Source organism: Orycteropus afer, unplaced genomic scaffold (assembly GCF_000298275.1).
Source record: "Orycteropus afer afer isolate SDZICR_OR568_19922 unplaced genomic scaffold, OryAfe1.0 scaffold00070, whole genome shotgun sequence".
NCBI lineage: Eukaryota > Metazoa > Chordata > Mammalia > Tubulidentata > Orycteropodidae > Orycteropus > Orycteropus afer.
Window position 1 is genome coordinate 3,040,390 of NW_006921657.1, and position 15,167 is coordinate 3,055,556.

Here is a 15,167-nt window from a genome sequence, read left to right on the forward strand (position 1 = left end):
ACATCTTTGCTTTTTAATCCTTTAAAGAGATGTTTTGCAGCAGATTTGCCCAATGCAATACCTTGCTTGATTTGTTGACTGCTGCTTCCATGGGTATTGATTGTGGATCCAAGTAAAATGAAATCTTGACAACTTCAGCATTTTCTCCTGTTAACAAAAGTTAATTCCCTTCTGCTCTTTTCCCTCCTATGTGCTGCTACATTTTCCTTTGTCAGAGCCCTTGTCACACAGATTACTCCTGCTCTGGTTAGAATATGTGACTTCTCACTAGGCTGTTAACTCCCTGAGGTTAACTCCCAATGCCTATCACAATGCCTAGCCTAATGAATGAATGTTCAGTGAATGAATTATTCTGAGGAAGTGGATGGATTGGAGTTAACTAAGTGATCCAAGCCTTTTAGGTGACTGAGAAAGTGAGGAAATATCCAAAAGGAAGTAGAATAATATCAACTCTGAGGGCAGCCAGATGTCTTACTCTTTTTTGTACCACCAACCTTAGACATGCTTTGCTTAGTATGTCTTGAATTAATGTTTGAATTTAGGTGCTAAGTTTCACTTGAATTGATTCAGAAAGCATGAGTTAAAAAAAAGAAATTCAATATATTTTTGAAATTGTTTGTATCGTTAGTGTGGTAAAATAGTTAGAAAAGATCTCTGACTAAACAAGGCATATGTCAGTTCCCCTTCAAGTGGACTGAACTTCTTATGTGGCTGCTTATTTCCCACTCTTAAAATACATTTTTGTAAAACTGATATTACAACTTTTGAAGAGAGCTTTGGAGATAAGAAAAAGAAAGTTACTAAAGAAGGAGGAAATGGGAGACAGGAGGTAGGAGATGAGAGGTGGGGGGTACCATTCCTACTTCCTTTTGGGATGATTTGTACTTAATGGGTTAGTTACATGTGCACGGATCTTTTTAGCACTCACCAGCGGAACCATCCTTGTGACTGCCTATCAGCAAAGGTTGGGGAGAGAGAACAAAACTATACTGGAACTATGGCATTTCCTAGGTTGTCCCTGGTGTTGGTTATGGTGCAGTGTAGGTACTTGTGCAGATATGGTACATGAAGGAATAGGTTTATTCATTCTATTTACAGAGACCAAGGAAGACCAAAGGGGACTTTGCCTAGTTACTGTTATGGAGCAGGTGTCATCAATAGTCAGACCCGTGCAGATCACCGTGACAGATGGATATGACTTGGTAAAGTTTATATATATATATATATATATATATATATATTTTTGAAATCTACAAGTTTCCTAGTTTATTCATTCTTCTTGAAAGTCGGTTTGCCTAAGGGCTCGGATCTCGTCACATACCGGCGGAAAGAAAGACTAGTTGGGAGCATTGATGGAAGGAAAGGAGTTTTGCATCATCCGCTGCCTCCAAACCTCCAGCTTTATATAACAATGGCACTCCCTCCTTAGCTTTTCTCATTGTTACTCTGTAATCAGAAAGCCACATGACTGTGTGTGGTTCTTCCAAATAGTAAAACACCTAGCAGTTTGAATACTACATTTAACAGGGTTGAAACAAGACATGGTTTTAGTTTCCCTAGAGAATAGTTCATATATGATTTCTATTTTTCCTCTCCTGAGGAGCTTAAATCTTCCAGAGTGTCTCTATTGTCTAATTACATTTGATTAATTTAACTTATAGAACTACAGTGTGATGTAGTAAAAATAACATTTTAGAAGAATAATGAAATGGCCAAAGATACAGTATTTTGAAGTGAAAAATAAAAGCTCATTCTAAAATAGTATGTAATAATCAGTTCCCACTTTGTTTAAAAATGTGTGTATAAGAAATATGTGTGTAAATATATGTGTATGTATGTGTATATTTATGGCAAAATACTAGAAAACAAATTCTAAAATGTTACATATTAGAGTGATATTGGAGATGATTTCTTTTCTATGTACTTTTATCATTTTTAAACATTCCACAATGTATTTTATAATAGATAAGATACAATAAATGTTATTTTTAAAAAATCCAACATATAGCATTTAAATGGAATGTTGCATTTAGCTACAACTGGAATCATTTAATGACTTTCTATCTATCCTTTTTGTATTTGTGGTGTAGCTTGCTAGCAAACCTGGAAAATGTTATTTAGCCCAAGTAAAAATGTGTTGCCCAGTGCGTGAGACAATTATTTATTTGAGTATAGTTGTAAAGTGATACATTTCTGCCAACAGAAAGGCTTTAAAGGAGATACTCCAGTTACCTTTATTCGTGCAGAATTCAGTCATTTAGTTCTGGGAGACTCTGCAAAAATTACTGTTTCTTCAGAGGGAACTGCAAAATACAACTTCACTAGCAGTTTTGAATTCAATCCTGAAGGAGGAATCACTTTAGATGACCTCGCCCACAAGCCTGTGTTCTGTAAGTCCTTGGGGTTCAAAAATGTTAATTACATGAGTATGTTAAGAGGAGATCCTGAGGTATTTAGGAGCTGTAGTTGGGACAGTTGAACATACTTTACCTCCTTCCTCAATCTAGGAATAACCCACTGTACTTTGCATCCTACCCGCTTCTGGCAGCAGTCACCATGGCCTACTAATTTTAATCATTATTTATCAAAGCCCTTTCGATATGTAACTATGCTTTGTAGTTTGTATCCCCTTAAACTGAGTTGTGAGTTCTTCCTTTGTATTTCCTAAGTCACTGTAGTTATGGTTACTGGATTTAGCTCTCATCCCCCATAAAAACAATATTTGGGACATATTTAAACTGAAAAAATACTCTTTGTTTATGTGAAATTAATATTTAACTGGGCATCTTGTATTTTATCTGGCAACCCTATCTCCATTTTTCTATAGTTAGCATACTGTAGAGCAGTCATTAATTTTACCTGCCTCCCTTGCTAGAGAAGGCACTTCTTAAAATCAGGGTTGGATCTTATTTATCTCAGAATTTCCAATGCCCAACATGATGCCTGAAGGCAGTGATGGTTCAGTGGTAGAATTCTTGCCTTCTGTGCAAGACCAGGGTTTGACTCCCAGCCAATGCAGCTCATGTGCAGCCACCACCAATCTGTCGGTGGAGGCTTAAATGTTGCTGTGATGCCAAACAGGTTTCATCAGAGCGTCCAGACTAAGATGGTCTAGGAAGAAAGGTCTGGAGATCTACTTCCAAACATTAGCCACACACAGCTACGGACACAATGGTCTAATCTGCAGCTAATCATGGGGATGGCACAGAAGCAGGCAGCATTTTTTTCCCGTTGTGTAGGGTTCACCATGAGTCAGGGGCCAACTCCACAGCAGTTAACAACAACAGAATACCTGCAACATAAGAGGGGCTCAAAAAGTGTTTGTTGAATGAATGACTAGATGGACGGATTCTATATCCACACTTCCACAGTCTCCAACTACACAGTATTATCCCTAATATCCTTTGTCCCTGTACCTGTATACTAGTATAAGGCTTTTTTCTTTTCTTTAATCCATCCTCTTTGTTTTTGTTATTTTTGTAGTGATACAGCTCCTGGCATACCTGCCAAAAATCACAGGTTCTAAGATCTCAAACCCAGAGAGGTGGGACCTGGGAATCTATACACAGTATTCTAGAGTGACACTTCTCATACATTTTTCCCCTTGAGAGTCACCTAGGGCTCAGGGTGAAATTGGTCTTCAGGGCTCCACCCCAGAACACTGAATTCAGAATTTCCAGGAGAGGAGTGTAGGAAGCTGCACCTCAGGACAAATATCTTAGGTGATTCCTGGAAACACTGCTTCAGAACAGTTATTCCCAGCTCTGGCCCAGTTAGGAATCATCACCTGTGGAGGCAATCCACACTCTGACCATGCCCTCCTTCTGAGACTTTGCTCTGTGCATCTCTGACATCCAGAATAGAAGGAATATCCTGATTGCCTCCTTCTGCAGCATGATGGATGGGAAAGACAACTGGAACATTCTCTAAATACTACATTTACTTTCTTACTCGTGAGTAAGAAAGGGCAGATCCTTGGTTCCAGAAACAGAATAAGAACTGAAACCTAGAACCTGTATGTGTGTGGTCAATGATGGTGGTGAATTTAGGAACACTCCAAAATCTAGGAGCTAGGGTTTTAATAACCTTACAGGGTCAGAAAATAAGAGGAGCTAGAAGAGGAGTTGAGACCAAGACTACCTCCCCACCACAGCATAAGATGCTAAAAAAGAATGGACTAGGAAACAATCCACTCACCAGCATCTCTGCCTAGACACTGGGTCGGGGGGAGAAAGTTTTCCCTAAGAATTAGTAATCATAGACTAGTGCCAATCATTAAAAGATAGAGTCTCTTAAAACACACAAGGAATATTTACATAATAAAATCTGGCCACATTCTAGGCCATGAAGCAAGTCAATATTGGAGACTCAATTCCATACAGACAAAGCTTTCTGAACAACATGCAACAAAATTATAAATCAACAACAAAAAGATAGCAAAAAAAAAATCCATTTGGAAGTTTAAAAACACTACCAAACAATCTATAGAACAAAGAGAAAAATCAAATGGAAATTACAAAACTTTTTAAATTGATCAACAGTAAAACACTAAATATAAAAACTGTGGGATATAGCTAAAGTAGGATGAAGAGGTACATTTATATTCTTTTTACTGGAAATAAAATTTAGACTAAATAATTTATTATTTAGACTAAATAATAATTTATTATTTAGACTAAATAATAATTTATTATTTAGACTAAATAATAATTTATTATTTAGAATAAATAATGATCTGTTTGCAGAAAGATGGAGTAGACATACTTTTTATTATTATTATTATTATTCCTACTTACTAGAACTACAAACCCTGGGCATTATATATAAAATAAACATAAGAGACCGTGACAGGTACAGGGAAGAAAGCAGACAGTCTAGAGGATGTTGAGATTTGAGGATCAACACAGTAGTGAATTCCTGAAATTTTTCTTTTTGCCTCATATATCCCAGACTTGAAGCTGAAGAAGCCAACAACCTGGAAACACCAATGAATACAGATTTAAAAAACAACAAACAAACCTGTTTTCTCTAGCTAAATGACCAGGAAAAGGACAACCTAGCAAGACGGAACACTTTTAGACAATAACTGATCTATTCCAGTCAAAACTACAAAACAAATAAATAAAACCGAGGCCTCACCCCTACGCACATCAAGTGGAAGTTGTAGACTTCCATCTTCACAAAAGGGAGATACCCCAACAAGCTAACCAGGGTAGTATTAGAGAAGGCCAGTTAGGGAGCCAGGGCTCTCGTCCCTGCCAGCCAATAGCATCACCTCTCCACTTGCAGTGTCAGTGGAGACCTTGTGGGGAGCCTGACTCCCATCCCCAACAGGCAGTAACAAGGGCTCCTCCAACTCGCCCCTGGGGGTTGTCACTACTTTTACATTGTATAGGAACCATGAGGCCATCCCTGCTATGGTATCAGAGACCAATGGGGAACCAGAACTCTATTTCCACTCAGCAATAGCAAGGAGCTACCCACTTCAGGAATCACAGAGGATGAAAGGGACCTAAACTTAGCTTCACCTAGAAGTAATATGACAGTATCCTTCCTTCTCTACCAGAGCAGTGTCAGGAGGGGGGAAAAAAAAAAAAAAAAAACCAGCTAAGACAAATTTAAGTAAAATCCATAGTCTTATAACATGATGTGAAAATGTCCAGGTTTCAGTTAGAAAGCACTCGTCCTACAAAGAACCAGGAAGATCTAAAACTGAATTTTTGAAAGTCAATAGACCTTAACACCAAGATTACAGAGATGTTAGAATTACCAGACAAAGATTTTAAAGAAGCCATGATAAAAATGCTTCAACACAGAAAATCCCAAGGAATTTACGAAAGAACTCCTGTTATACATATAACATATGTATTGTGTCATGTGTGTAATAATATATATGTTTTATATATATAGAGAGAGACAGATAGATTAAAAATATGTTCTTATATCTTACATATTTTTGTAATATATGTATTATACATACATGTTGTTGTTGTTATGTGCTGTCGAGTTGGACCTGACTCATAACGACCCCTCTTTGGGTTTCTGAAGTGGTATCACTACGGAAGTAGATTGCCCAACCATATATATATTTAATCACACACCACACACTTGTTAGATATGATAAAAGTATAGTGGTTAGGTAGGAAAATGTCATATTTTGGATTTGTGTATTTTAGTGTTTAGGGGCAAAATGTCATTAGGGCTATAATTTACTTGAAAGCAAAAATAGATAAAGCAAATATGACAATATGTTAATTGTTAAATATAACGGATGAGTTTATGGATATTCATTATATTATTCTTCCTACTATTTAGTATGGTTGAAATTTTTCATAATAAATGTTAAGCACACGCAGAGTAATGCTGCAATGAAAAATCTCTCACATACCTTGCATGCTCTGTGGGTCACTCCACGGTCTGCTAAGCCCTAAGGTACACAATCTGGAAAGGTCTAGAGCAGTGTTTTTCACACTGAAGATTGTGGCTTTTTTAGTTATTCCTAAAATCAGTTTAGGGAGATCATGACCAGTAATATCTTATATAGAAAGTAAAGTTGAATAGAAAATGCCTAAGGGTTTTGAATTGCTAAGGATGAATCATTATGAAACATTTTTATCTGTTACCTTTATACATATGTGTGTACATGATCTTGGTTTAAAATCAATTTCTTATTGTAAGTTACAGGCAAAAAAGTTTGAAAGTCACTAGGGTAGTCCAGTGTTTTCCACCAGAAGTCACTGATGTTGGTGCCTTTTTTGGTGTCAGATTCATGTTTCTTAATTTAAATTTATTTGACAGTTATTTGCTTGCTGAATCTTGGTTATCTGATGTCTGAGCTAGAAATGTTCTCATTTTCTTTATTTTGATTTTCTAGTAACAGTGACTGAAGTTTTACCAAAGGAAAAGAAACAGAAAGATGAGAAGACCTTAGTTCTTGGTCAAGCTGTGGTAGATCTTCTTCCTTTACTGGAAGGTCAGATGTATGATATACCCCAAAGTAGAAATATTAAAGCTCATACCAATTAGCTCCAGAAAGGTGGGGGGAAAAAATCTTTGATGAATTTGAGGCATTTGTCAAGATAGGAACCCTAGTGGTACAGTGGTTAAGAGTTCGACTGCTAACCAAAAAGTCAGCATTTTGAATCCACCAGCTGTTCCCTGGGAGAAAGATGTGGCAGTCGGCTTCCATAAAGATTTATAGCCTTGGTAACCCTATGGAGCAAGGAGCTCTGGTGACATAGTGGCTAAAGCATTTGACTGCTGATCAGAAGGTTGGTGGTTCAAACCCACCAGCTGCTCTGTAGAAGGAAGATTGGGTGATCTATTTCTATAAAGATTTACCGCCTTGGAATTGACATGATGGCAATGAATTTGGTTATTTTGGTGAATCCTGTGGGGCAGTTCTACTCTGTCCTGTAGGATGGCTAGGAGTCAAAATTGACTTGATGGCAGTGGGTTTGTATTTTTGGAGAAGATGAGCACATTTTTCTTTGCTTGAAGTTGTTCTGCCTTAACTCTTCCTTCTTTGGCTTAAACTTGGTCTTGTTTTTTGCAGGAGAGACTTCATTTGTAAAGATGGTCCCGTTGCACCCTGTGCCAGGCTCTCCCCTAGAAACTGCTCGACCAGGTGCTAAGGTAATCAGAGTTAACTCAGTGTTTCAGCCTGCCCTTCAATAGGAAGTTGACTGCTATTAAAGATCAATTCATTTCATTGAGCGCCTTCTTTTCACAGGCACACATAGTATTAGGCTCTGGAAAACAAAGGTGAATAAGATAGCATCCTACCTTTAAGGAGCCTGCAATCTGTCTTTTACTAACTATAACACAGTGTGATTAAATGATTAAATGGAGGGGGACGAGGATCACCAGAGCACAGAGGGACAGAGATGTGTAGGTTACTTTGCCCAGGGGTTGACGTAGGGAAGGCTTAACCATGGAAATGCCTTCTTTAGCTATGTCTTAACCGATTAAACTAGTTTATGAAAGTGCCTAGTATAGAAGCCTGCCTCTGATAATTGGAGTAGAAGTGTCACCTGGAAGGAATGACAATAGGTTGTCTTCTGGGCTGTGTTTCCCATTCTTCCTAGGGATCAGTAGCTTTTTGGGAGGTTGCTTTACCACTGGGGTGCCCTCCTTTCAACAGATATCACAACTGCCCTCTATTTTTGCACAAGTAGAAAGGAGGACCTAACTATTCCAAATACATTTCCCTGATTAACCATTGGCCATCACTTTGGGCCCTTTCCTACTTTCCCCCTCCCTTCTCCTCCAATCCTATGTGGAAAGATTATCTTTTTCTTTCTTCTTCTTTTTTTTTTTTAAAAAAGATAATAGTGGTCTCATACAATATTTTTCCTTTTCTGATTAACTTACTTCACTAAGCATAATCTCCAAATTCACCCATGTTGTGAGATATTTCACAGATTCATCGCTATTTAACATTGCATAATATTCCATTGTGTGTATATACTGCAGTTTGTTTATCCATTCATCTTTTAATAGGCACTTAGGTTGTTTTCATCTTTTTGCTAATGTGAATAATGCTGCAGTGAACATGGGTGTGTATGTGTCTATTTGTGTCATGGGACTTATTTATTTAGGATATATATACCTAGGTGTGAGATTACTGGATCATGTAGTATTTCTGTTTCTGGCTTTTTTAATTCCAAACCATTTTCCATAGAGGTTATACCATTTTACATCCCCATCAGCAGTGTGTAAGAGTTCCAGTCTCCCCCAAACCTCACCAACATTTGTTATTTACAGTTTTTTGATTAGTGCCATTGTTGTTGGGATTTGTGGTACTATGATGGCTTGTGTGTTGCTGTGAGGCTGGAGGCTATGCCACCAGTATTCAAATACTGGCAGAGTCACCCACGGCAGACAGATTTCAGTGGAGCTTCCAGACTAAGACAGACATAGAAGGAAGAGGCCATCTGCTTCTCAAAGAATTGGCCAGTGAAAACATTATGAATAGCAATGAAACATTGTCTGATATATTACTGGAAAACTGTGAATAGCACCTGAAACATTATATGATATAGTGCTGAAAGATGAGCTGGAAGAAATAGTGCAGATCAGAACCCATTCAAAATACAGCTGGGGAGGAGCTGCCTCCTCAAAGTGGAGTTGACCTTAATGACGTGGATGGAGTAAAGCTTTCAGGACCTCCATTTCCTGACATGGTGTGATTCAAAATGAGAAGAAACAGCTTAAAACATCCATTAACAATTAGAACATGGAAAGTACGAAGTATGAATCTAGGAAAATTGGAAGCTGTCAAAAATGAAATGAAACAGAAAAAGATCGATAGACTAGGCATTAGTGAGCTGATATGGACTGGTTTTGGCCGTTTTGAGTCAGATAATCCTATGATCTACTATACTGGAAATGACAAATCGAAGAGGAATGGCATGGCATTCATCATCACAAAAATGTTTGAAGATCTATCCTGGAGGACAATGCTGCCAGTGATATGATAATATCCATATGCCTACAAGGATGACCAGTTAATACCACTATTATTCAAATTTATGCACCAACCACCAAAGCCCAAAATGAGGAAATTGAAGATTTTTGCAAACTTCTGCAGTTTGAAATTGACCAAACATGCAATCAAAATGTGTTGATTATTACTGGTGATTGGAATGCAAAAGTTGGAAACAAAGAACAATCACAAGTAGTTAGAAAATACGGCCTTGGTGATAGAAATGACGCTGGAGATTGGATGATGGAATTTTGCAGGACCAACGACTTATTCATTGCAAATACCTTTTTTCAACAATGTAAATGGCAGCTGTACACATGGACCTTGCCAGATGGAATACACAGGAATCAGATCAACTACATTGTGACAAGAGGCGATGGAGGAACTCAATATCTTCAGCCAAGACAAGGCCAGGAGCTGACTGTGGAACAGTCACTGCTCATATGCAGGTTCAAGTTGCAGTTGAAGACAATGAAAACAAGTCCAAGAGCCAAAATATGGCCTTTGAGTTGTAGAATGACATCAAGAACATCATCTGTGAAGAAAGCAAATGGTTATTAAAAAGACAAGAAAGGAAGAAAAGATCAAAATGGATGTCAGAAGAGACTCTGAAACTTGCCCTTTAACAAACAGTAGCTAAAGTAAATGGAAGAAATGTCAAGATAAAAGAGCTGAACAGAAGATTTCAAAGAGCAGCTCGAGAAGAGAAAGGCAATTACTATAATGAAATGTGCAAAGACCTGGAGTTAGAAAACCAAAAGGGAAGAAACATGCTTGGCATTTCTCAAGCTGAATGAGCTGAGGAAAAAATTTAATCCTCAAGTTGCAATACTGAAAGATTCTATGGGCAAAATATTGAATGATGCAGGAAGCATCAAAAGAAGATGGAAGGAATATACAGAGTCACTGTACCAAAAAGAACTGGTCGATCTTTATCCATTTCAGGAGGTGGAATATAATCAAGAACCAGTGGTATTGAAGAAAGAAGTTAAAGCTGCACTGAAGGAACTGGGGAAGAACAAGGCTCCAGGAATTAATGGAATACCCATAGAGATGTTTCAACAAACGGATGCCCCACTGGAGGCACTCACTTGGTTATGCCAAGAAGACAGCTACCTGGCCAACTGACTGGAAGAGATCTGTATTTGTACCCATTCCAAAGAAAAGTGATCCCACAGAATGCAGAAATTATCAAACAGTATCATTAATATCACACACAAGTAAAACCTTACTAAAGATAAATTCAAAAATGGTTCCAGCAGTATATTGACAGAACTTCCAGAGGTGCAGGCTGGATTCAGAAGAAGATGTGGAACAAGGGGTATTATTGCTGATGTCAGATGGATCTTGGGTCAAAGCAAAGAATTCCAGAAAGATATTTATTTGTGTTTTATTGACTGTGCAAAATCATTTGATTGTGTGGGTAATAAGAAATTGTGGATAACATTGAGAAGAATGGGAATTCCAGAACACTTAATTGTATTCATGAGGAACTTGTACATAGACCAGGAGGCTGTCATTCAAACAGAACAAGGGGACAGTGCATGGTTTAAAATCAAGAAGGGAGTGTGTCAGGTTGTATCCTTTCACCACACTTACTCAATCTATATGCTGAGCAAATAATTTGAGAATCTGGACTATATGAAGAAGAACATGGCATCAGGATTGGAGGAAGAATCATTAACAACCTGCGATACACTGACAACACAACTTTGCTTGCTGAAAGTGAGGATGACTTGAAGCACTTACTGATGAAGATTGAAGAATACAGTCTGCGGTATGGATTACATCTCAATATAAAGAAAACAAAAGTTCTCACAACTGGACCTATAAGCAGCATCTTGATAAATGGAGAAAAGACTGAAGTTGTCAAAGAGTTCACATTGCTTGGTTCTACAATCGACACCAGTGGCAGCAGCAGTCAGGATATCAGACTGTGTATAGCACTGGGCAAGCTGGCTGCAAGGGACCTCTTTCAAGTGCTGAGGAGCAGAGATGTCTCCTTGAAGACTAGGATGTGCCTGACACAAGCCATGATATCGTTATTCACCTCATATGCATGTGAGTGCTGGACAATGAATAAAGAAGACCGAAGAAGAATTGATGCTTTTGAGATGTGGTTTTAGCAAAGAATGCTGAAAGTACCATGGACTGCTAAAAGAACTAACAAATCTGTCCTGGAAGAAGTGCAGCTGGAATGCTCCTTGGAAGCGAGAATGGCTAGACTTTGTCTGACCTACTTTGGTCATGTTGTCAGAAGGGACCATTCCCTGGACAAGGATGTCATGTTTGGTAAGGTGGAGAGTTGACGAGGGAAGGGAAGGCCCTCAACAAGATGGATTGACACAGTGGCTGCGGCTATGGGGTCAAATATAGCTGGGATCACATCACGGAACTGGCACGAGACCAGGCAGTGTTTCGTTCTGCTATGCATAGAGTTGCTATGAGTCGTGGGTGACTCGACGACACATAACAACAACAACAATAGAAAAAGGTCGCTGTAGCTTTTTGGCATGTTTGGACCGTGCATATAGCTGAGTCTTCACTCAGCAGCCTGCCAATCTTGGGACCATCTCTAGATTTGAGCTAGTTGCCTGCCATGTTGTTTGGTAATCTTGGGACTGTGCATTTTACATCTTGGGTTTGTCAGCCTCAGCAGCCATTAGCTGCCTGAGTTAAGAGGAGCCTCCAGCCTCCAGCTTCAGTGGGTGGGAGCAAGAGGGGCTTCTACTCAGCTCGTAGAGCTGGAACTTTGAACTCAAACTTCTAGCCTCCTAAACTGCAAGAGAATAAATCCCTGTTTGTTAAAACCACCCACTTGTGGTATATTTCAGTTAGATGGGCACTAGATGACCAAAACAAGGACCAAGTATGCCTAATCTAAGGCATAGTATTTTTAATTGTCTCATATCCATACAAAAGTTAGACAATGAATAAGGAAGACAAGAATTGATGCATTTGAATTACACTGTTGGCAAAGAATGTTGAATATACCATGGGCTGCCAGAAGAATAACCAAATCTGTCTTGGAAGAAGTATGGACATAATGCTTCTTAGAAAAGAAGATGACAAGACTTTGTTTCATGTACTTTGTTCATGTTACCAGGAGGGACTAATCCCTGGAGTACATCATGCTTAGTAAAGTAAATGGTCCGTGAAAAAGAAGAAGACCCTCAGTGAGATGGATTGACACATTGTTGCCACAGTGAGCTCAAACACAGCAATGATTGTGAGAATGGTGCAAGAACATGGGGTCACCATGAGTAGGAACTGACTTGATGGCACCTAACAACAACAACACAGTAATTCTATGTTTAAATTTTTGAGGAGCTGCCAAACTGTTTTCCACACTGCCTCCACCATTTTACAAATCCATCAGCACTGGATGAGGGTTCCAATTTCTCCACATCCTCATCAGCACTTGTTTTCCATTTATCTAATCATAGTTATCCTAGTGGGAGTGAAATGGTATCTCATTGTCATTTTAATTTGTTTCCCTAGTGACTAATGATGTTGAGCATCTTTTTATGTCGTTGTTGGCCATTTGAATATCTTTGGTGAAAATATCTATCCAAGTCCTTGCCCATCTTTAAATTGGGTTGCTTATCTTTTTATTGCTAAGGTATAGGAATTTTTCATATATGCTGGATATTAAACCCTTATCCAATATTGGTTCTCTAAAAATTTCTCCCAGTCTGGACACAGGTGCACAAGAGGTACAGACAACAGAGATAAATCCTTTTACGTGTGTGTGTGTGTGTGTGTGTGTGTGAATTCTCCCAGGCTATAAGTTTGTCTCTTTAATTTGTTGTTAAAATCCTTTCATGCACAGAAGGTTTTAATTTTGATGCAGTCCAGTTTGTCTATTTTGTCTTTTGTTACTTATGGTTTTAGTGTCACTTCTAAGAATTCATTGTTAAAAACTAGATCCTGAAGCATTACCACTATGTTTTTTTTTTTTTTTTAATTGTGCTTTGGGTGAAAGTATTACTGTTATGTTTTCTTCAAGAATTTTATGCTTTTAGTTCTTATATTTAAGTCCTTGATCCATTTTGAGTTGATTTTTGTGTAAGCTGTCTGAAAAATGTTTCCTTATTGCAAAGCACAATGTTTTAATTAAAAAACTAATCATAAAATATAGTCTAGAAAAAAGCATTCTTATCTCATTTATTCCTGTGCAGCTACTACTAACATTTTAGAATAAATTAAACCAAACCTGTTGCCCTTCAGTTGATTCCAACTCATAGCGACCCGGTAGGACAGAGTGGAACTGCCCTTAGGGTTTACAAGGTTGTAGATCTTCAGAGAAGCAAATTGCCACATCTTCCTGCTATAGAAAGACTGGTGGGTTTGAAGGGCTGATTTTTCTGTTAGCAGCTGATCGATTAGCCACTGTGACCAGGGCTCCTCACATTTTTAGTATAGAACCTTCCAGTTTTCTTCTGTATGTTTGTATACCCACTTGACCCCAGTATGGTAGAAAGAGAAGGGCTCTTTCTTAGAGATAAGATTTTTCTCTTGGCTCTATCTCTAATGCATGGGATCTAGAAAAAATTATTTCAGTGCTCTGTATGGAAATAACTAAGTTTATCTTCTTTCTTTGAACAGTGCTATGAGATTCAAATGAAATAATTGTCTCTGGCAATTTCAAAACATTACATGCTTTTAATCTTTTCCAGCAATGCAGTCTTGAAGTCAAAGTATTTGTGTCAGAACCGTTACTGACTTCAGCCCAGATCTTGGGGGGCAATCTACTGAAGGTCACGTTGGAGGCTGCCTACTCTGTCCCTGAGTCCTTCATGCCAGTAGGACCCCTGCAGAACTACATGGTTGGTCTGCAAGTTCCATCAGCTGGGGAGGTAAAGCCCTATTGTCAGATATTTATATAGATCCAAACATGACTACACTCTTATGGTCATCTCTTCCTCACCTGCTCCGCTTTTATTCAAATCATAGCTCTGTTAATAGCTGAAATTTATTCTAAGCTTAAAATACAAAGTTTATTTGTGTTTTTACATGTAGTTTTAGCCTTATAATTTATATATTTATTATATATATTATGAATTATATATAAAATATATTATTAAACATATATTTATGGTAGAGAATATGTAAAACATTAAAAATTGTCTTTTGGTGTTTCTACTCATTATATATTTTGTAGATTTTGTACAATGTAATTTCTCTTAATTCCAGGTTATTTCCTTAGGCTAAATTTTTAGCTATGGAATGATTGAGTATGGGTCTTTGGAGGTTCTTGACAGAGATTTCCAAATTGTTGGCTAAAAGCGTTGTAATCCGTTAGCACTTCCATCTGTTTTATTGCCTAGACCATATATGTAAATAACTCTCTAAATTTTACAGGTGCTTTTCAGTTTGCCTGGGACATAGGGGGCCTCCTGGACACAGGGCTTTTAGTACTAAAACTGGGACAGTCCCAAGCAAACTGGAACAGTTGGTCACTGCTAGCAACAGACAGCAACTGACACCAACTGTAAAAACGGCAGGGAGGCCACATGTTCTGACCTCCTCTAATCTCACAAGAGGAAGACAGCAGTAACCCAAGGCCTATTAATGCAAGGCCAAACATGCTGCCTCCCTCCAGCCCTTTCACCAACCGTTCCTCCCAAAGCACCCACCACCTCTCTCCTGGGTTCGATAATTCGCTGCAGTGGCCACA

General features: G+C 38.4%; 1 protein-coding gene across 1 annotated transcript in view; it reads left to right on the forward strand.

Moving 5' to 3' along the window:
• Positions 1-1,139: 1,139 nt before the first annotated feature.
• The window catches only part of CFAP70 (cilia and flagella associated protein 70), a 131,531-nt gene continuing 117,503 nt past the window's right edge, over positions 1,140-15,167 (forward strand). The window contains 5 exon segments of the mRNA XM_007940709.1: positions 1,140-1,202; positions 2,204-2,390; positions 6,875-6,973; positions 7,556-7,635; positions 14,167-14,346. Coding sequence (XP_007938900.1) covers positions 1,140-1,202; positions 2,204-2,390; positions 6,875-6,973; positions 7,556-7,635; positions 14,167-14,346 — 609 coding nt within the window.